Here is a 23510-nt window from a genome sequence, read left to right as displayed (position 1 = left end):
CATGTGCCACTTTGTGCATTCAGCTGTACCTGGGTACTAGGGAATCAAACCTGGGTCTCCCAGGTCATTAGGCTTTATAGGCAAGTGCCTTAACTGTTAAGTCATCACTCTAGCCCAATATATTCCCCCGCCTCCCCCCCCCCCCCCACCGAGGTAGGATCTTGCTGTAGCCCACACTGACCTGGAATTCACTATGTAGTCTTAGGCTGGCCTCGAAGTGACGGTGATCCTCCTATCTCTGCCTCCTGGGTGCTGAGACTAAAGGCGGGTACCTCCACACCTGTCTTTTATTTTTTTTTAGCATAATTTCTTTTTTCTTCACAGTTTTTATTTATTTCAGTATGTAATGCTGAGGATCAAAGTCAGGGCATTGCACATGCAAGGCAATCATCTGCCTGAGTTCATTTCTAAAAGATCAGTATTATGGGAAACAATATGATCAAAATACTGATTTTCTATTTTCTTTCTTTTAAGGCTAGGGTCTTGCTCTAGCCCAAACTGACCTGGAGGAATTCACTATGTAGTCTCAGGGTGGCCTCGAACTCCCTCCTACCTCTGCCTCTTGAATGCTGGGATTACAGGCATGCGCCCACTTCCAGCCTTTTTTTTTTTTTTTTTTTTTTTTTAAAGATTGGGTCTCACTCTAGCTCAGGCTGACCTGGAATCTGGAATTCACTATCTAGTCTCAGGCTGGCCTCAAACTCATAGTGATCTTCCTACCTCAGCCTCCTGAGTGCTGGGATTAAAGGCATGTGCCACCATGTCAGGCTCTATTTCCCCAATTCTTAGGTCAATATCATAATAAACTTTTTTTTTTCTTGTAGCATGGCAGACACCGACCTGTTCATGGAATGTGAGGAGGAGGAGTTGGAACCATGGCAGAAAATCAGTGATGTTATTGAGGACTCAGTGGTTGAAGATTATAATGCAGTGGATAAAACTACTCCAGGTAATAAAGTTTTCTGTTAATCTTAGATTGTTTAAATTAACTAACTTGAATGGTAATTTGGTTAAATGTAGATTGGAGAAGAACTTGAAGAATCTAGAGACAGGGTTGAGGATGTAGTTCAGTTGGTCGTGTTGGTTTAGGATTCACAGAGCTCTGGGCTTAATCACCAGCCCCACAAACACAGGCTGTAGTGGCCTGTGCCTATAATCACTCAGGAGGTGGAAGCAGAAAGATCAGAAGTTCAAAGTCCCCCTTAGCTACATAGTGCATTCAAGGCCAGCCTGGGGTAAATGTGACCATATCTTAAAGAATCCCCAGAAAGCCAGGCATAGTGGTTCATGCCTGTAATCTCAGCACTTGGGAGGCTGAGGTGGGAGAATTGACTTAAATTTGAGGCAATTATTAAAAAAAAAAATTCCAGGACTGCCTGTTTGTTGAATTAATTCTACCTTTTCTTTCCTTCTTTCTTTCCCTCCCTCCCTCCCTTCCTTCTTTCCTTTCTTCCTTTCTCTCTCTCTGTCTGTCTGTCTTTCTCCAAAGTAGGGTTTCACTCTAGCCCAGGCTGACCTGGAACTCACTATGTAATCTCAAGGTGGCCTCGAACTCACATCAATCCTCCACCTCTGCCTCCCAAGTGCTGAGACTAAAAGCTGAGACTAAAAGCACCTGGCTTTTTTTTTGGCTGGGGGGTGTAGTGTCTTGCTTTAGTCAAGGATGACCTGGAATTTACTATGTATTCTCAGGGTGGCCTTGAACTCATGGCAATCCTCCTACCTCTGCCTCTCAAGTGCTGGAATTAAAGGCATGCAACCTCCATGCCCAGCTAAGCCTACCTTTTACATGCTGTAGTCTATGAATACCTTAATTTCTTCATCCATAAAGCTACAAAAAAATATACACAATTTATTAAAAACATTCAGAGGTTGGGTTAACTAGTGTTATCAAACATTGTATAGTTGGTCTTTTTCTTACCAACGATACGAACAAGAATTCAGAGGGTTGGGCTGAGGATAAAGCTCTTGCAATATTAAGTGTGTGTGCCTGAATTTGGATTCCAGTGCCCACAGAAAAGCTGGGTGCTGTGGCAGGTGTCTATAGTCCAGCATGCCTGTGGCAAGAAGGGAGCTAAAGACAGGAGAATGCCCAGAAGCTCATGGGCTAGCCAGTCTGGTGAATGCAGCTGTGATCAAGAGACCCTGCCTTGGGCTGGAGAGATGGTTTCATGGTAAAGGCACGTGCCTGTGAAACCTAAGGACCCATGTTCGATTTCTCTTCAGATCCCACGCAAGCCAGATGCACAGAGGTGATATATGTGCAGGGTTGCATATGCACACTAGGTAATGCAAGCATCTGGAGTTTGATTGCAGCGACTGAGTCCCTGGCAGTTATCTCTCACATGCACCAAAAGACAGAGAGAGAGAGAGAAAGAGAGAGAGAGACCCTACCTCAAACAAGGTGGTTGGCAAAGTCTGATACCCACTCACATATACTCACACACACAAATACAAAATGTAATGTGATGGTGTATGTCAGAGCTGATCTGTGGCCCCAGTCAACACAGATTTCCATATATTTGACTTGAACTTGGTTTACTTTGTAGGCTGAGCAAAAGTGGCTTTGCATGTGCTTTCGTGGACAGTTTATAAATTGATATTTGTTAGTTTTTGTTTTGTAATGGTGATTTTGGATCGTAAAATTATAGATTGCCCCAAATTTAAAAGATGGATGTTTTGCCAGGTGTGGTGGCGCACACCTTTAATCCCAGCACTGGGGTGGCAGAGTTAGGAGGATCTCCATGAGTTCGAGGCCACCCTAAGATTACATAGTGAATTTCATGTCAGCCTGGGCTAGAGTGAAACCTACCTCGAAAAACCAAAAAAAAAGATGGATGTTTTCTCCTGAATTATACTCATACTTGCTACTCTTTTACCTCTTTTCTTTTAAGTGGGGTCTTGCTTTAGCCCAGGGTGACCTGGAATTCACTCTGTACTCCCAAAGTAGCCTCGAACTCATGGAGATCCTCCTACCTCTCCCAAGTACTGGATTAAAGGCGTGCTCTACCATGCCTGGCTCTTCATTATTTTTATTTATCTTTGCAACCAGAAGATCATATTAGTTTAGACTAATGCATCCTATTAGTGCCTTACTATGAATGGATACGAATACCAATAATGAGGATAATAAACCTATGAATTTCTTTCTTTCTTTTTTTTTGGAGGGGGGTGTTTTTCAAGGTAGGGTCTCATTCTAGCCCACGCTGACCTGGAATTCACTACGTAGTGTCAGGGTGGCCTCGAACTCACAGCAATCCTCCTACCTCTGCCTCCCAAGTGCTGGGATTAAAGGCATGTGCCACCACGCCTGGCCCTATAAGCTTTTTGCAGTAGGGTCTCATTCTAGCTCAGGCTATCCTTGAACACATGGCTATCTTACCTTAATTCCAAAAAATTGGGAATAAAGGACTGCACCACCACGCCCATTAAGCAGTAAATGGAAGACAAAGGTGTTGTGCACTGAGGGATGATGAGGAAGAGAAATAGGTGCATAGTTGGATTTATGAATGAAACAGGGAACTTTCTGTCTTCAGAGACAAGATGAAAGGGAAGACTATTAGAGGTTGTCCTTTCCCTATCTCCAAGTAACTTTGTCTGCCCAACCCACAGTTTCTGTGAGCCAGCAGCCAGTCTCAGCTCCAGTGCCCATCGCTGCCCATGCTTCTGTTGCTGGGCACCTCTCCACATCCACCACCGTTAGTAGCAGTGGGGCACAGAACAGCGACAGTGCAAAGAAGACACTTGTCACGCTAATTGCCAACAACAATGGTAAGTGTAGTTCTTAGAAAGTCTTCCTGGGATCGAGGGTGAGAGCACACGGATGATCTCAGGGCAGCTGCTCCTGCAGGTCAACTGGTGCATGGCGTCAGCGCCGCAGGCGCTGTGTCCTCAGGTGGTGCCAAGCTGATGTTGGGGCTTCAGTTACTGACACTTCTAGAACAGAAAGACAAACTTGGTACTCAGAACTCCTGTTTACAGCTCTCATGCTATTGGTTGGTTGGTTTTGTTTATATATCTTTTTTAAATTAGAAGTTGCCTTTTCATTTCCCATGGCCGATGGGTGTTCTTTATTTTCTCTGGAAGACTCATTTGACTATTGATTCTTGACTATAAGACATGAGAATTGTCTACTAGAAGGAAATTTTTTATTGTATTTATTCTGTTGATTAGAGATGTTTAACCATCCCCCTTTTTTCTTTCCTTCTGTTTATTGATTTGATATAAGGTCTCATGTAGCCCATGCTGGTTGCTAACTTACTGCGTATCTAGCCAAGACTTGAACTCTTGGCTCACTATGTAGTCTCAGGCTGGCCTTGAACTCACAGCGATGCTCCTATTCAGCTACCCAAGGTCTGGATTAAACGTGTCCACCACCATGCCCAGCTTTTTATTGTTATTTTTGTCTTAAGTTTTTTATTGACAGCTTCCCTAATTGTAGCCAATAAGCCATGATAATTTGCTCCCCCATCCTCATTCTCCCCCTCTCAAATCTACCCTCCATTGAATCCCCTTCTCCTTCCAGTTAGTTCCTCTTTTATTTTGATGTCATCATCTTTTTAAAAAAATATTTTATTTTTATTTAGTCATTTGAGATACAGAAATAGGCAGGGGGAGAGAGAGAGAGAGAATGGGTGCACTAGGGCATCCAGCCATTGCAAATAAACTCCAGATGTTTGTGCCCCCTTGTGCATCTGGCTAACGTGGGTCTTGGGGAATTGAGCCTGGGACCTTTGGCTTTGCAGGCAAGTGCCTTAACCACTAAGCCATATCTCCAGTCCTGATGTCATCTTATCCTCCTATTTTGAAGGTCTTGGGTATGTAGTGTCAGGCACTGACAGGTTAGGAATATCAAGGTTGTTTTGGGTCTGGAAGAGTGCATTGTAAGCAGTCCTATCCTTACTTTGGCTTTTTTTTTTTTTTTTTTTTTTTTAAACTAGGTAGGATTTCACTCTAGCCCAGGCTGACCTGGAATTCATTATGTAGTCTCAGGATGGCCTTGAACTCACAGTGATCCTCCTACCTCTGCCTCTCAAGTGCAGGGATTAAAGGCATGCACACCACACCCAGCTTTTTAAAAAAAATATGTTTACTTATGAGAGAGAGAGAATGGGCATGCCAGGGCCTTTAGCTACTGTAAATGAACTCTAGATGCATGTGCCACCCTATGCATATGGCTTTACATGGGTACGGGGGAATCGAACCCATGTCCTTCAGCTTTTCAGGCAGTTATCTTAACTGCTGAGCCATCTCTCTAGCCCCTCCTTTGGCTTTTACCTGGCCTTGAACTCTTGATCCTCTTGTCTGTGTCCACCTAAGTGCTGGGGTTACAGGTGTGTGCCACAACACCCATTTCTGTTTCATAATTTATGTTGTTGCTATACTCTAAAGCTGTTACTAAAAGTTCTCTTTCAAGATTCCTAGCAAAAAATAGTGGTTTCTGCCGGGCGTGGCTGTGCTTGACCCAGTTCCAGCACTCAGGGGGGAGGCCGAGTGTGCTGTGCTTTGTCTCTCTTCCTGCGGTCTTGTTCTTTGACCTGAAGTCTCTCTTTTTAAATATTTTATTTATTTGAGAGAGAGAGCGCGCAGGAGAGAGGAGGGCGCACCAGGGCCTCCCGATGCTGCAAGTGCGCTCCACATGCGGGCGCCACCGCCACCGCGCGCATCTGGCTTGTGTGGGTCTTGGGGAATCTTAACAGACCTGGGTCCTTAAGCTTCCCGGGCAAGTGCCTTAACTGCTCAGGCATCACTCCAGCCTCTTTCCACTGTTTCCAGAGCTTTCTGGCTTTATCAGTGCTTGGGTTTCTGCTTCCCTGCATGTCACGGGCCCGTGTAGCCGTGCCGCGCTGTTTCACTTAGGTCAGGAGGTTGTAGGTCACGCAGCCTCAGGCCGTGTGCGCAGCCAGACGTGCTCCTGACTCCAGCTCTCTCCAGCCCTGGTAGATCTATAATTTTTTTTTTTTAACATAGGGCCTCAGTTTAGCCTAAGTTGACCTGGATTTCACTAGGTAGTTTCAAACTCACAGTGATCCTCCTACCTTGGCCCCTGAAGTACTGGGATTAAAGGTGTACACCACCATATCTGGCTTGTATTTCTATTTTAAAAATATTTTTATTATTCAGCCGGGTGGCGCACGCCTTTAATCCCAGCACTCAGGAGGCAAGGGTAGGAGGATCACCATGACTTTGAGGCCACCCTGAGACTCTATAGTGAATTCCAGGGTAGCCTGGGCTAGAGTGAGACCCTACCTTGAAAAACCAAAAAAAATTAATAATAATTTTTAATTATTATTTGCAAGCAGCCTGGGGAGGGAATGGGCACACTCAGGATCTCTTGCCACTGCAAACATGTCCAGATGCATGTGTCACTTTGAGCATATCTACCTGTATGTACTGGGTACTGGGAAATTGAACCCAGCCTGTCAGGCTTTGCCAGCAAGTGCCTGTAACTGCTCAGGCATCTCTGCAGTCTGAGCTTATATTTCTTTCAGAAGAATGTATGGTCTGGGGGGATGGAACTGTCTATGTATGCATCCCCTGATATTGGACTTTTGTTGGCACCCATATTTCTCATGATCGCAGTGAACATTCTTGTGTCTCTGAATGTGCCCACTGTGTAAGCGTATCCACAGGAGTAAAGTCTTGCAGGGGAGATGGATCAGGAAACATTTAAAACTTGATATATATTGGTAAGTTGCCCTAATAATAGATTGCTCTAAATATCTTTCCTTATTTTGTATTTCAGGCACGAGGGCCTGAGGCTGCCTGGGCTTTTAAATCTTTATAATTTCTTAGTTTTCCTTTTTGAGGTATTGAAAGTATGAGAGATCTGTAAGCCTGTTAAAAACTTTTACCAGTAGGACCAGGCATGACGGCGCACACCTATCATCCCAGCACTTGGGACACTGAGGCAGGTGGGCCGCTGCAAGCTCGGCAGCCACCATGGCTACAGAAGGAGACCTTGTCTCAAAACAAAACAAACACCCAGCGGGCTGCCTTGTATGTACATAGATGGAGAACCTCTTAGAGTCTTCTCATTTTATAGTTATGGAAACTGAGGCCTAGATCGTCTAAGTTATGTGTTTAAGGTTAAAAATTGGTTGGAAACTGGATTTGAATTATCTGGATTTCAAAGCTGATGATATTCAGCTGTATTGCAGTGCTTCCTTGTATTTCTCTTAAACTGTTAGTAACCAATTTTAAAAATTTTTATTTATTAGCCAAACATGGTAGTGCTCTGGAGGCAGAGGTAGGGGGAATATCGCCATGAGTTTGAGGCCACCCTGAGACTACATAGTGAATTTCAGGTCAGCCTGAGCTGGAGTGAAACCCTATCTTGTAAAACAAAAACAAACAAACAAAAAATGCAGGTGTGAAAGTCAGAGGACAATTTCAAGTATCTGTGCTCTACCCTGTTGTTGTTGTTGTTTGTTTAGTTTTTGTTTGTTTTCTTTTTCTTTTTAAAATTTTTTTTTGTTTTATGTTTATTTATCTGAAAGTGACAGACAGAGAAAGAGGCAGAGAGAGAATGGGCACACCAGGGCCTCCGGTCACTGCACACGAACTCCAGACACCCCCTTGTGCAACTGGCTAACGTAGGTCCTGGGGAATCGATCCTCAAACCAGGGTCTGCAGGCTTCACAGGCAAGCGCTTAACTACTAAGCCATCTCTCCAGACCTGTTTGTTTTCTGTTTCAAGGTAGGGTCTCACTCTGGCCCAGCCTGACCTGAAACTCAGTTTATAGTCTCATGGTGGCCTTGAACTCAGCAATCCTCCTCCCAAATGCTGGGATTAAAGGTGTTCTCCACCACAACTGGCTTTTCCTTTTTCTTTTTTTTTTAAATCCCATTTTGATACAGGGTCTCCTAGCCCTGCAAACTTACATCAGCCTCAGTCAGACTAGCTGGCCTTCCAGCTTCAGATAATCCTGGCTTCCGCCCCCCCCCCCCCATTATTTTAGGAGCATTGGGAACACTTTGCATCTGACTGTCCATGGGTGTTGGGGAATTGAATCTGGGTCGGCAGACTTTGCAAGCAAGCACCTTTAACACTGACTCATCTCCCAGCCGGTTAGCAATGATGTAGTTCTTTTCTTTATTATTGGGATTCCACTGCCCATTCTGAGATGACTGAGCAATCTCGTGATAGGTGGGATCTCCAAGTTTCCTTAACTCCTTGGGTGACCCCTTAATTCCCAAGTCTATCTAAGGAGTCTGTGTTAATATACAATGAATTTTAGGGTTGGAAGGATGGCTTAGCTGTGAAAGGAACTTGCTTGCAAAATCTTGAGTTTCATTCCCCAGTCTAGGTCCAGCCAGATGCACAAAATGGCTTATGGGTCTAGAGCTCATTTGCAGGTACAAGAGGCCCTTTGCACTTATACTGACTCTCCCTTTCTCTCACAACTAACTAACTACTTTAGAAATGAGCCAGTTGTAGTGGTGCACAGTGGCAGGAAATTGCTGATGAGGTGGGGGCAGGAGGATCAGGAGTAAGAGGCCAGCCTGGGCTACTTGCTGGGTATGAGAGTACACACTTTTAATCCCAGCACTCAGGAGCAGAGGTAGGATTTATAAAAAAAGAAAAAAAAAGTATCTACTTCAGAATCCTCTGTTCATATGTTAACTTTTTACCATTTGTATACATATATAATTATTTAATATGCAAGTATAGTTAGATGTGTTTCTTATATTCTTCCACTTTATTTATTTTTGGTTTTTAGGATAGGGTTTCACTCTAGCCCAGGCCGACCTGGAATTCCCTGTGTAGTCTCAGTGTAGCTTTGAACTCATGTTGACCCTCCTTCGTCTGCTTCTGGAGTTCTGGGATTAAAGGCGTACACCACCATGCCTGACTCCTCCACATTTTTTTTTTTTTTTTTGGTTTTTCGAGGTAGGGTCTCACTCGTCCAGGCTGACCTGGAATTAACTCTGTAGTCTCAGGGTGGCCTTGAACTCATGGCGATCCTCCTACCTCTGCCTCCTGAGTGCTGGGATTAAAGGTGTGTGCCACCACGCCAGGCCACATTTTTTTTTTAAAGATTTTATTTTTACTTATTTATTTATTAGCGATAGAAAGAGGAAGGGAGGTTGAGAATAGGCACACCAGGGCCTCCAGCCACTGCAAATGAATTCCAGATGTATGTGCTACCATGTGCATTTGGCTTACATGGGACCTGGAGAATCGAACCTGGGTCCTTAGGATTCACAGGCATGTGTCTTAACTGCTAAACCATCTCTTCAGCCCTCCTCCACATTTTTTGTTTGTTTGTTTGTTTTGCTTCTCAAGGTAGGGTCTCACTCTATCTCAGGCTGACCTAGAAGTCTGCCACATATTTTATAATACGAGCGTAACTGTCAATTTGCTCCACCACAAGAAGTGGGCTATTTAATATATACAATTCAATTGCTATTTTTTTCCTATTACTTTTTTATTTTAGAGAGAGACAGCGAAAGAGACAGGGGTGTAGAGAGAATGCATGACCTTACGCTTGCCTCACCTTTGTGCATCTGGCTAATGTGGGATCTGGAGAGTCAAACATGGGTCCTTAGGCTTCGCAGGCAAATGCCTTAATCGCTAAGGCATCTCTCCCGCCGTCACTTTTTAAATAAAATATATTTTTATTTATTATTTATTTGACAGAGTAGGAGGGAGGGAGAGAAAAAGAGAGGGGGAGAGAGAGAGGGAGGGTGAGAGAGATAGGATGGGCACGCCAGGGCCTCCAGCCACTGCAAATGAACTCCTGACATGTGCGCCCCCTTGTGGTTCCTGGGAAATTGAACCTGGGTCCTTTGGCTTTGCAGGCAAATGCCTTAACCTCTAAGCCATCCATCTAGCATTCTATCGTTTTCTTTCTTTCTTTTTGGTTTTGTTTTTTGAGATAGAGTCTCACTCTAGCCCAAGCTGACCTGGAATTCATTATGTAGGCTCGGGGTGGACTCGAACTCAGATTCTCTTACCTCTGCCTCCCAAGTGCTGGGGTTAAAGGTGTGTGCCACCATGCCTGGCTTCTCTATCAATTTTTTATATTTATATCTATTTATTTGTAGGCAGAGAGAGGGAGAGAAAAAGAGAACGAGAGTGAGCATGTGCCTGGGCCTCCACCTCCTTCAAAGGAACTGCAGATGCATGCACCACTTTATCCATCTGGCTTATGTGGGTCCTGGGGAGTCAAACCTGGCTCCTTTGGCTTTGTAGCCAAGCATCTTAACCACTAAGCCATCTCTCCAGCCCAACAGTTAGGTTTGTTTCATGTTTCAGTTTGGTTTAACCGTTGATTTCAGGGACAAAGCCACCTGTGTACAGCCTGCCCTGGGCTAGAACTCACGCTCCTCTTGCCTTGGCCTCCTGAGGGTTGGGATTAACGGCATGTGCCGCTATGCCAAGCCATTTCGCTTACTTCTCTCAGCATAACAGGAACATTTAAAAATAGTAGTTACTGGGCTGGATCGATGGCTTAGTGGTTAAGCGCTTGCCTGTGAAGCCTAAGGACCCCGGTTCGAGGCTTGATTCCCCAGGACCCAAGTTAGCCAGATGCAGAAGGGGGCACACGTGTTTGGAGTTCGTTTGCAGTGGCTGGAGGCCCTGGCGCACCCATTCTCTCTCTCTGCCTCTTTCTCTCTCTGTCTGTTGCTCTCAAATAAATAAATAAAAATAATAACAAAAAAAAATAGTAGTTACTGGGTCTTTAATCCTAGCACTCAGGAGGCAAGGTAGGAGGATCTCCGCGAGTCGAGTTCAAGGCCAGACTGAGACTACATAGTGAATTCCAGATCAGCTAGGGCTAGAGTGAGACCACACCTCAATAAATAAATAAACTGGGGCTGGAGAGACAGCTTAGCAGTTAAGGCGTTTGCCTGCAAAGCCCAGGTTTGATTCCCTAGAACCCATGTGTTGCAGTCAGGTTCACATTGCTGGTAGGAATTACCCGGCCATGAGCAACTTTTGGGGAAAAAGGGTTTATTTTGGCTTATAGACCCTACGGGAAGCTTCATGATAGCAGGGTAGACATCACTTCCTTGCCAACATAAGGTAGACAATAGCAATAGGAGAATGTGCCAAACACTGGCAAGAGGGAGCTGATAATAACACCCATGTGCCTGCCCCAGCAATACATACACTGCCTCCAGGAGGTGTGGTTCCCAAATCTCCATAAGCTGGGAACCTAGCATCCAGAACACCTAAGTTTATGGGGGACACCTGAATCAAACCACCAGACCAGGTGGTTCATGCATCTGGAATTTGTTTGCAGTGGCTATAGGCCCTGGCATGCCAATTCTCTCTCCATCTCTCTTTCTCTCTCTTGCCAATGAATAAAAATAAAATTTAAAAATAAATATTTTAGCCAGGCATGGTGGCACACACCTTTAATCCCAACACTCAGGAGACAGAGATAGGAGGATCACAGTGAGTTTGAGGCCATCCTGAGACTTCATAGTGAATTCCAGGTCATCCTGAGCTAGAGTGAGACCCTACCTCAAAAAACCAAGGGGAAAAAAAGATAAGAGGGTTGGAGAGATGGTTGAGTAGTTAAGGTGCTTGCCTACAAAGCTTAAAGACCCAGGTTCAATTTCTCAGAACCCATGTGGTACGTATGTCTGGAGTCCGTTTGCAGTGGCAGCAGGCCCTGCTGTGCCCGTTCTCATTTTCTCTCTTTGTTTATAAATAAATTAAAAAAAGAAAACTTGAGCCATATGTTAGAAGCTGTTTATGTGACATGCACACTAACAGCACAGGATTCTTTCTAGATTGTAGAAGTCAGCCTGGAGAGAGACATAGGTACTCTTGGTGGAAATGGTTTTGTGTTATTTTGGAAAGTTAAAAATTTGCATATACAACAACTCATCAGTTATACCATAAAGAGATTTTTGCATTTTGTGCCAGGAGATATGTGTGAGAATGGTCACAGCAACATATTTGAGGAACACCTTGAGACCAGTGACCATTGTTGGGACAGTAGATACTTATGAATGTACACAGTGGAATATTATGATGCTGTGTAAATAAGTAATTTGCAAATATACAACCACATCATTAGTTGAATAAGGTGACTATTTTATGGATATCATTTTAATTATTCAAAAATAAATGCAAAAGAATGTAGTAGAAATATATCATAGAAACTGTGTGGTAAAACTAGTTTTTTTTTTTTTTTAATTTTATTTATTTATTTGAGAGCGACAGACACAGAGAGAAAGACAGGTAGAGGGAGAGAGAGAATGGGCGCGCCAGGGCCTCCAGCCACTGCAAACGAACTCCAGACGCGTGTGCCCCTTGTGCATCTGGCTAACGTGGGACCTGGGGAACCGAGCCTCGAACCAGGGTCTTTAGCTTCACAGGCAAGCGCTTAACCGCTACGCCATCTCTCCAGCCCTAGTTTTTTATTTATCCATTTACTTTTAGTTTTTTGAGGTTGGGTCTCGCTCTAGCCCAGGCTGACCTGGAATTCACTATGGAGTATGAGGATGGCTTCAAACTCATGGTGATCCTCCTACCTCTGCCTCCCAGGCTCTGGAACTAAAGGCATGCCCCACCATGCCTGGCCAGTATTTCTTTTTTTAAAAGTTTGGTGAAGGGCTGGAGAAGGCTCATCAGTTAAAAGCACCTGCTTGCAAACCCTTACCACCTTTGTTCAGTTCCCCGGTACCCGTGCAAAGCCAAATGCACAAGGTAGCATGTGTGTTTGGAGTTTGTTTCTAGTGGCCTTCTCTTTCTCCCACTCTGTTTGCAAATAAATACAATGTACATATTTTTTACAAGTTTTGGGGTTGGAGAGATGGCTTAGCACTTAAGGCGCTTGTCTGCAAAGCCTAAGTACCCAGGTTTGATTCCCCAGGACCCACATAAGCCTGATACACAAGAGGCACATATGTCTAGAGTTCATTTGCAGTGGCTAGAGGCTCTGGCATTCCATTCTTTCTATCTGCCTCTTTCTCTCTCTCAAGTAAATGAAAAACTTTTTTAAAAAAGTTTTTTGGCGGGCTGGAGAGATGGCTTAGCGGTTAAGCGCTTGCCTGTGAAGCCTAAGGACCCTGGTTCGAGGCTCGTTTCCCCAGGTCCCACATTAGCCAGATGCACAAGGGGGCACACGCGTCTGGAGTTCGTTTGCAGAGGCTGGAAGCCCTGGCGCACCCGTTCTCTCTCTCTCCCTCTATCTGTCTTTCTCTCTGTGTCTGTCGCTCTCAAATAAATAAATTAATTAAAAAAAAAAAAAGTTTAAAAAAAGTTTTTTGGAGGGTCGGGCATGGTGGCGCACACCTTTAATCCCAGCACTCAGGAGGCAGAGGTAGGAGGATTGCGGAGGGTTCAAGGCCACCCTGAGACTCCATAGTGAATACCAGGTCAGCCTGAGCTAGAGTGAAACCCTACCTCAAAAAAAAAAAAAAAGATTTCTGGGGGTGCAGCCTGTCAGAGATAACTTGGTGGGTCAGAGCTCTTGCAGTACAAGTTTGTAGACCTGAGCTTGCTTCCCAGCACCTGTGTTAAAATGCCAGGCAGGGCTGGGCATGGAGGTACAGACCTTTAATCCCAGCATTCAGGAAGCAGAGGTAGTAGTATTGTTGTGAGTTTGAGGCCAGCCTAAGACTACATGTTGAATTCCAGGTCAGCCTGGGCTGGAGTGAGACCTTACCCTACCTTCAGGGCTGTGGATCCCTTTAATGCCAGCGTAGGGTTGGAAGTGGGGGCAGACAAGAGAGTGGCCTAAGATGACTGGTCAGCCCGTCTAACGAGGTTCAGGTAGAAACTCTGTTTCAAGGAAATAAGATGGAAGAATAACAGCGGAGGACAGTCTGTATCATCTGGGCTCCACATGGGGCGCACACATCTCCACACACATGTGCATATTCTATGTATACTCCACATACACACACACACCTAAAAAGAAAAAAAGGTTTAAGTGGGGGAGTGGGGCTGGGGCTGTGGTTCACTTGGTTGCGTGCACAAAGCCCTGGTTCGATCCCCTGCATGAATATATCGGGCCTGGTGGCGTCAGTAATCCCAGCAGCACTCAGGAGATAGATGTAGGGATCTGAAGTTCAAGCTCGTCCTTTGAGGCCAGCCTGGGATATATGCGACCCTGTGGAGAGAAAGTGGGTGGAAGAAGAGGGGACAGAGGAGAGAATTAGGAGGGATGAACTAGCAACAAATTATACTCTTGCAGTATAAGTAGATGTTACCTGATGTATGGAAAAAGTCTTACATATTCTGCTGATTTGTGGGGAGATTGTGGTCACTTAATGATTAGAGTGAAGCTAGTCACCAGAATCTTAATATGTCTTTCATCCCTACTTAAGACATGGCTGAGATGTTAGTGAACCACTTGTTTTTCTGTTAGTTGTAGATATGGATGGAACTTAAGTTTTTGGTGAGTTTGATGACATTAAACCTGAGGTGAGTGGTAGCCTCAAATACTTAGATATCTGAAATATAATTTCTTTATAAAATTATTTATTTATGTGTATGTGTGCGCGTGCATGTGTGCATGAGTGCGTGCGTGTGTGCGTGCATGCCAGGGTCTCTTGCTGCTGCGTCTGGCTCTATGGGTGCTAGGGAACTGAACATGGGCCAGCAGGCTTTGCAAATGCCTTTAACTGCTGAGCCGTCTCCCAGCCCTGAACCATCATTTCTTATGTAAGAACAATATTTCTTACAAAACACAAGTTTAGCAATGTTTCTAACATTCTTTTGTTGTTGTTGTTTCTTTTTTTCTTCCTTTTTACCCTTTAGCTGGCAATCCTTTGGTTCAGCAAAGTGGACAGCCGCTCATTCTGACCCAGAATCCAGCACCAGGTCTGGGTACAATGGTTACTCAACCAGTATTAAGGCCTGTCCAGGTCATGCAGAATGCCAATCATGTGACTAATTCCCCTGTAGCCTCACAACCAATATTCATCACCACCCAGGTGAGTGGGATCTTTGAATCCTGGGATTGGTAGAGGGCCTGGGACTGAACATTGATAGGTTCCCGCTTAGACCTCTGTTGGCGTCATTGCCATCATTGTCAGAAATGGTTCTCAGAGCCGGCATGGTGGCGCACATCTTTACTCCCAGAACTCTGGAGACTGAGGTAGGAGGATCGCTGTGAGTTTGAGGCCAGCCTGGGACTACAGAGTGAATTCTGTGTCAGCCTCGGCTAGAGTGAGACCCTGTCTTGGAAAAACCAACCAACCAACCAAACAAACAAACAAACAAAAAAAAAAAACAGAAAAGAAAGAAATGGCTCTCAGTCTTGCATTTTGAACAGAGTTTTTCCTTTACTGTTTTGTAATAGAATTTTGACTTTCATGGAATTTCCAGCATAGCATCAAGGTTGGGTGAGATTTCTTGATACTCATATCCCTTAGAGGTCTGTTGAATTGGTAAGATCTGGGCAGGAACAAGTGGAAAAGCTAGGATTAGGAACCTTCACCTTTTTTAAAAAAATATTTTTATGCACTTTATTTTTTAATATATATTTTTATTTATTTATTTATTTATTTGAGTGAGTGAGGGAGAGAGAGAATGGGCATGCCAGGGCCTCCAGCCACTGAAAATGAACTCTAGATGCATGTGCCACCATGTGCATCTGGCTTACGTGGGTACTGGGGAATTGAGCCGCGGTCCTTAGGCTTCACAAGCAAGCACCTTGTCCACTAAGCCATCTCTCCAGCCCAGGAACCTTAGCTTTAACACTCAAGAGTTCCCCATTATTTGGGCTGCTTCTCACCTTCGGTAAGTTAATTATGTTTTTAAGATCTGTGTGTGAAATTACTGATCTTTGCAATAAGGTTTGAGTACGAAAGCCTAAGTCTGAATGGCATCCAAAGGCAAATGCTTCTCTGTGCCTGTGGCTTCCTGGTCACTGTCTTCTTGTAGTCACTTGTCAGAGGTTTGTGGCCTTTACAGACAACTTTGAGAACAGTTTCTTGGGCTTGTTATTTCTTGGCTCACACAGTAAATTCTTGGTCCTCCTACTGTAGTTTTAGCAGTTGAAGCATCAGTTGTAGAGGCATTTTTTTAAGCATTAGGCTCTTAAGTCAGAAAGCAGGTTCCACTTACTTATTTATTGAAGAGAGAGAGGAACATAGAGGGAATCAGCACTCTAGGGCCTCTAGTCCCTACAAATGAACTCCAGACACCTTGTGCATCTGCCTTATGTGGGTCCTGAGGAATTGAACCTTGGTCCTTAGGCTTCACAGGCAAGTGCTTTAATTGCTAAGCCATCTCTTCAGCCCTCAACTCATTCAGTTTTTTTTTTTAATTTATTTTTATTTTTATTTATTTATTTGAGAGCGACAGAGAAAGAAAGAGGCAGAGAGAGAGAGAGAGAGAGAGAGAGAGAGAGAGAGAGGGAGAAAGAAAGAGAGAGAAAAGGCATGCCAGGGCCTCCAGCCATTGCAAATGAACTGCAAATGCATGTGCCACCTTGTGCATCTGGTTTATGTGGGTCCTGGGGAATCCAACCTCAAACGGGACCTTAGGCTTCACAGGTAAACGCTTAACTGCTAAGCCATCTCTCCAGCCCCCTCAACTCATTCAGGTTTTATTTTTATTTTTATTTTCTGGTTATTTAGTAGTTTGTCAAACAGGTCATGTGTGTGATACACATTTGTAATCCCAGCCCATAGGAGGCTAAGGTAGGATGATTTCTACGAGTTCAAAGCTAGTCTGAACTGCATAGTAAATTCCTGCTTTAAAAACAAAAGAAATGCTTGGAGGATGGCTTAGTGGTAATGGCATTTGCCTGCAAAGCCAAAGGACCCAGATTTGATTCCCTAGGACCCATGTTAGCCAGATGCACAAGGGGTCTCATGTGTCTGGAGTTCATTTGCAGTGGCTGGAGGCCCTGGTGCACACATTCTCTCTCTCTCCCTCTTTGTCAAGTAAGTAAATAATAAAATATTTAAAAAAAAATAAGAAAGCAAGAATCATGAGTTTGAGGCCAGCTTATTCTACATAGCAAGACTTTATTTCAAAAAGGGGGAGAGAAGTCTGGCATGGTAGTGCACGCCTTTAATCCCAGCACTCAGGAGGCAGAGGTAGGAGGATCACCATGAGTTCAAGGCCACCCTGAGACTACATAGTGAATTCCAGGTCAGCCTGGACCAGAGTGAGACCCTACCTCAAAAAATTTTAAAAAAAGGGAAGGGGTTGAGGGAGAAAACCACATGCCAAGATTTCCTAAACTCTTCCATCTCAGTCATTTGAAAGCTCTAACTCTGTGAGAGAACCATTAGGTAAGGCTGTAGGATTTTTATTACTATTATTATTAATTTTTTTATTTTTATTTTTACTTTTTTTTTTTTTTTGAGGTAGTATCTCACTCTAGCCCAGGCTGACCTGGAATCACTATGTAGTCTCAGGGTGGCCTCAAGCTCATGGCAATTCTCCTACCTCTGCCTCCCAAGTGCTGGGATTAAAGGTGTGCACCACCACGCCCGGCTGAATTTTTTTGTTTTTATAGCTCATACTACAGTTAGATATTCTCCATATTAAAGATAATTTTGCTTTTTAATCTAGGGATTTCCTGTAAGGAATGTTCGGCCTGTACAAAATGCAATGAATCAGGTTGGGATTGTACTGAACGTCCAGCAAGGCCAAACGGTTAGACCAATTACATTAGTTCCAGGTAAGGACAAATGCGTATCCATTTGGAATCAACTGGCATCCAGAAAGTTGTTTTTATTGTTTCAGAATATTTTAGGTCATTTAAAAAAGTATATTTAAAAAATTTAAATAAAATCTTTTTTTGTTTTTTTGAGGTAGGGTCTCACTCTGGTCCAGGCTGACCTGGAATTCACTATGGAGTCTCAGGGTGGCCTCGAACTCACGGTGATCCTCCTACCTCTGCCTCCCGAGTGCTGGGATTAAAGGCGTGCACCACCGCGCCTGGCTAAAATAAAATCTTAATGATTTAAGCCCGATTTTTAAAAAATTTAATTTATTTATTTGAGATAAATGGTGGGGGAGAGAGGGAGAGAATAGGCAAGCTGGGAACTCTAGCCACTGCAAATGAATTCCAGACATGTGCACCGCCACCTTGTGCATCTAGCTTATGTGGGACCTAGGGAAGCAAACCTGAATCCTTAGACTTCTCAGGCAAGCGCCTTAACTGTGGAGCCATCTTCTCTATCCCTAAGCCCAATTTTTAAAAACGATTCTAACCTTTGACCAGAGTAGTGGTTTTAGCTTTCTATTTAGGTTTTCACTACCCTTCATGCAATTAATAGGGGGTTTATCTAGTCATTCTCTTCCTTCCTTCCTTTTGTGGTTTTTCGAGTTAGGGTCTTGCTGTAGCCCAGGCTGACCTGGAATTCACTCAGTAGTCTCAGGGTGTCCTTGAACTCACAGCGATCCTCCTACCTCTGCCTCCTGAAGGCTGGGATTAAAGGCAGTGCCACCATGCCTGGCTCTTTCTTATTTATTTATTTACTTATTTGAGAAAGAAGCAGAGAGAGAGAATGGATACGTCAGGAACCTTCAGCCACTGCAAACGAGCTCCAGACGCACACGCCACCTTGTGCAACTGGCTTAAATGGCTTCTGGGGAGTTGAACCTGGGTCTTTTGGCTTTTCAGGCAAGCGTGCCTTAACCACTAAGCTATCTCTCCAGCCCTCTAGTGATTTTCCTCCTTGCTGTTTTAATCAGCCATTGTTATCCCAAAAGAATATTAATAATGCAAATTTACATGTTCCATACTCCATGAACATCTATCTTCTTCATGTGGTAGAGTTGTAAGTAAGTTTTTTTTTGTTTGTTTGTTTGTTTTTGGTTTTTCAAGGCAGGGTCTTACTCAGACTGACCTGGAATTCTCTGTGTATTGTCAGGATGGCCTCAAACTCATGATGATGATTCTCCTCTACCTCTGCCTCTTGAGTGCTGGGATTAAAGGCATGCGCCACCGCCTGGCTGCTTTTCTTTTTAACTGTAATTTTAGAGCATAGATTTTAAATACGCAGCTGGATGGTAGCACATTCCTGTAATTCCAGCATTTGGGAGGATTGCCATGAATTCTTCAAGCTTTGCCTGGACTGCATAATAATACTTTGTCTAATAAAAAGTAACTGTATAATAAAATACTAAGGCTAATGGAGCAGGGAGCAGTATAGTCTAAAGGTACAACACATTCTTAGCATCACATGAAGTCCTGGGTTTAATTCCCAACACCCCACCTCCCAAAAAACTTTTCCCTCAAATCACATTTCTGGTTTTTTTTTTTTTTTTTTTTTTTTTTTTTTTTGGTTTTTCAAGGTAGGGTCTCACTCCAGCCCAGGCTGACCTGGAATTCACTATGGAGTCTCAGGGTGGCCTCAAACTCACAGCAATCCTCCTACCTCTGCCTCCCGAGTGCTGGGATTAAAGGCATGTGCCACCATGCCCGGCTGTTTTTTTTTTTTTTTTTTAATATTTTATTTACTTATTTGAGATAGAGTGAGAGGAAGAGATAGAGAGAATGGGGATGCCAGGGCCTTCAGCCACTGCAAATGAACTCTAGATGCATGCGCCACCATGTGCATTTGGCTTATGTGGGTCCTGGGGAATCAAACTGGCGTCCTTAGGCTTCACAGACAAACCCCTTAACCACTAAGCCATTTCCTCAGCCCTCAAATCACATTTCTTATGTTACATAATTCAGGCCAAAAAGAATAACTTTATTTAGTTGTGTATAAGAGGAACTCTATAGTTTGTCTTCCTAAGGTTTTTTGTTTGTTCATTTGTTTGGTTTTGTTTTGTTTTAGTTCTCAGCTCACAGGATTTTTTAGGCCATAAATCTGATCAGATTATGATACAATATTGTAGTAGTCCTTAAATATTTCTCAGTGGAATTGTCTGCAATTATGCTGGACGATGTTCTCTTTTGGGACATCCTGATAGAATGACATATTCTCTTCTATTTGAGTTTATAGAAGAGGATGGAAAATTCCTTTAGAATTCTGAGAAAGAAGAATCCCTTTTTTGAGGACCAAGTCTGCCATTTAGCCTATATACACCCTTTCTGTCTCCCACTCCTTTTCTTCTGGTACCAAGGTCAAGCTACTGTTTGTATTCTTAGAATAAAAAGGTAGTGTGGTGAGTTGTTTGCGGAGGGAGGGATGGGAATCATGATTTCAAGCTTTTAAGTGACTTGTTGGGTGGGCATCTGTTGCTTTCTTATACTTTAGATCATCCTGCTCTTGGTAACCTCTGATGGGGAAACAATTTTTTTTTTAATTATTTATTTATTTATTTGAGAGCGACAGACACAGAGAGAAAGACAGACAGAGGGAGGGAGAATGGGCGCGCCAGGGCTTCCAGCCTCTGCAAACGAACTCCAGACGCGTGCGCCCCCTTGTGCATCTGGCTAACATGGGACCTGGGGAACCGAGCCTCGAACCGGGGTCCTTAGGCTTCACAGGCAAGCGCTTAACCGCTAAGCCATCTCTCCAGCCCAAGGGGAAACAATTTTTATCTACTCTTGTGTTTCTAGGAAAGGCAAGAGCGTGTTCTAGTTGCGCTTACCGATGACCTGTTACTTTTTTGTCTCTCTTTTAAAAGCCCCAGGTACACAGTTTGTTAAGCCGACAGTTGGAGTCCCACAAGTGTTCTCTCAGATGACGCCAGTGAGGCCAGGTTCCACAATGCCTGTGAGACCCACCACGAACACCTTTACCACTGTCATCCCAGCCACTCTGACCATCCGAAGCACGGTCCCACAGTCCCAGTCCCAGCAGACCAAGTCCACTCCCAGTACCTCCACCACTCCCACTGCTCCGCCGCCGGCCTCACTGGGGCAGCTAGCTGTTCAGCCCCCGGGCCAAGCCAACCAGACCTCAAACCCCAAGCTAGGTAAGGCCTCAGAAGAGGAGATGGCAGAGCAGGAGGGCCCGCGGGTGGGAAGCAGACGACGCTCACTCGGTCAGCGCAGCTCCCTCCTTCCCCTCTCCCCCCGCAGTGAGCATCGCCAGCTTTGTCACCGTGAAGCGGCCTGGGGTGACAGGCGAAAACAGCGGGGAAGTGGCCAAATTGGTGAACACCCTCAACACCGTCCCTTCCCTGGGCCAGAGCCCCGGGCCAGTAGTGGTTCCCAACAGCAGTCCTGCCCATGGCGCACAAAGAGCCAGTGGCCCTGAATCTTCACTGAAAGGTAAGGAGCGGGAGCGGCCAGTGGGCAGTGACTGAGGAGCGTAGGCTGTGGACGGCTGTGGGCACTGAGCAGTGCGGGGGAATAATGCTGTCTGTTCCTGCCCGTAGGAAGGAAAGAGAGTGTGTTGTAGGGGAGCTCAGCAGTGAGATGCGGATTTGGCACTTTTTTGTCTCCCTTAAAGCTCCTCTGAAGTGGAGAAATGGAGTAGTGTGTAGCTGCTTTAATTTGTTCTGAGAAACTTTAGTGTAGGGAAGGAGATAGCCATTGGGAACAGTAACTGCACCAGCTCTCAGAGCTGTGTGTGAAATTGTGCTTTGGGAATTGATGAGTGGATGGATTGGTTAGAGATGGTTGGGATACTCAAAGAGATTCACAGGGGGAGTGGATTTTCTGAACAAAATTTTAAACTGGTATTTGGTAGTTTTCAGATGGGGAAAGGTATTAGTATGAGAATTATTTGTGGTTTAGGGCAAAGGTTGGTGAACTTTGTGTAAAGGGCCCTGTGTGTGTAACCTTTGTGTAATGGCTCCAGGCTTTATGCACTGTATGGTCTGTCACAGGTAGTCACCTGTGCCATTGCAGTTGAGAAGCATTTATAGCTAGTGCCTAAATGAATGATCGGGATGTGCTCTCCTGAAGCTGCTTATAGACTCTGAAGTCTGAATTTTATGCAGTTTTCATCTGACCAAAATTTTAGCTTTTTGTTTTTATTTCATATGCATACAGTTTGTTTGTTTTCTTGAGGTAGGTTCTCATTCTAGCCCAGGCTGACCTGGAATTCACTATGTAGTCTCAGGGTGGCCTTGAACTCTCTGCGATCTTCCAACCTTTGCTTCTTCTTTTCTTTTTTTTTTATCTTTTTTTTTTTTTTTTAATTTATTTGAGAGCGACAGACACAGAGAGAAAGACAGATAGAGGGAGAGAGAGAGAATGGGCGCGCCAGGGCTTCCAGCCTCTGCAAATGAACTCCAGACGCGTGCACCCCCTTGTGCATCTGGCTAACATGGGACCTGGGGAACCGAGCCTCGAACCGGGGTCCTTAGGCTTCACAGGCAAGCACTTAACCGCTAAGCCATCTCTCCAGCCCTTCTTCTTCTTTTTTTTTTTTTAATTTTTTATTTATTTATTTGAGAGCGACAGACATAGAGAGAAAGACAGAGGGAGAGAGAGAATGGGCGCGCCAGGGCCTCCAGCCTCTGCAAACGAACTCCAGACGCGTGCGCCCCCTTGTGCATCTGGCTAACGTGGGACCTGGAGAACCGAGCCTTGAACCAGGGTCATTAGGCTTCACAGGCAAGCGCTTAACCGCTAAGCCATCTCTCCAGCCCCCTTCTTCTTCTTTTTTTAAAAAAAAATTTTTAATTTTTTATATTAACATTTTCCATGATTATAATAAAATATCCCATGGTAATTCCCTCCAACCTTTGCTTCTTGAGTGCTGTGATTAAAGGCATGCACCACCACGCCCACATTTGTTTTAATTATTTAAAAATGCTAAAGCTTTTTTCATTTTGTTTTGTTTGTGTTTTGTTTTTTGAGGCAGGGTCTCACTCTAGCTCAGGCTGACCTGGAATTCACTCTGTAGTCTCAGGGTGGCCTCGAACTCTCAGCGATCCTCCTACCTCTGCCTCCCAAGTGCTGGGATTAAAGGCGTGCGCCACCACACCTGGCCAAAATGCTAAAGCTTTTAATGAGTTTAGAAAACTAGACAGCTACATCCAAAGAATTGAAATCAGACTGTTAACTTCCACTCAATATAAAAATTAACTCAGAGCCGGGTGTGGTGGCGCACGCCTTTAATCCCAGCACTTGGGAGGCAGAGGTAGGAAGATAGCCATGAGTTCAAGGCCACCCTGAGACTCCACAGTAAATTCCAGCTCAGCCTGGGCTAGAGTGAGACCCTACCTCAGAAAAAAAAACAAAAAACACATAGCAGTCTCTCATGCTTGCTGTTACTCTTGGGCACTACTCCTCTTGAGGAGTATTTTGTCCTGTCCCTGTATTTTGTATTAATCTTATCAATTCTTCTCATTTTCTTTCCAGTGGCCTCTTCCATCCCAGTGTTTGACCTCCAGGACGGTGGACGGAAAATATGTCCGCGGTGTAATGCTCAGTTCCGTGTTACCGAAGCTCTGCGAGGTCACATGTGTGTAAGTGATAATGTCTGCGATAAAGACCCAGCTTCGTGGCCACTGTTGTCCAACTCTTAACACCTGGGGCCTGTGGAGCAGCACTCGCTGCCCTGGGAGCTCGTTGAGGAGTTCCTTCCTTTTGGTCTGTTTTAGATTTTTTTTTTTTTTTTTTTTTGAGTGCGACACAGAGAGAGAGTGAGGGTGCACCAGGGCTTCTAGCCATTGCAAACGAACTCCAGACACGTGCACCCCCTTGTGCATCTGGCTAACGTGG

At 44.5% G+C, this 23510-nt stretch overlaps 1 protein-coding gene across 1 annotated transcript in view; it reads left to right on the top strand.

Moving 5' to 3' along the window:
* Pogz (pogo transposable element derived with ZNF domain) overlaps window positions 1–23510 on the top strand; it is a 67971-nt gene that overhangs the window by 14647 nt on the left and 29814 nt on the right. Inside the window, exons 2-8 of the mRNA XM_045137994.1 lie at window positions 825–949; window positions 3613–3771; window positions 14729–14904; window positions 17501–17609; window positions 20516–20806; window positions 20913–21104; window positions 23148–23254. Of these exons, the coding sequence (XP_044993929.1) occupies window positions 826–949; window positions 3613–3771; window positions 14729–14904; window positions 17501–17609; window positions 20516–20806; window positions 20913–21104; window positions 23148–23254 (1158 nt within the window). The 5' untranslated portion in view covers window position 825. The remainder of the gene's footprint in view (window positions 1–824; window positions 950–3612; window positions 3772–14728; window positions 14905–17500; window positions 17610–20515; window positions 20807–20912; window positions 21105–23147; window positions 23255–23510) is intronic.

Source organism: Jaculus jaculus, chromosome 19 (assembly GCF_020740685.1).
Source record: "Jaculus jaculus isolate mJacJac1 chromosome 19, mJacJac1.mat.Y.cur, whole genome shotgun sequence".
Lineage (NCBI taxonomy): Eukaryota > Metazoa > Chordata > Mammalia > Rodentia > Dipodidae > Jaculus > Jaculus jaculus.
This window is presented reverse-complemented; position numbering and strand designations above follow the sequence as displayed.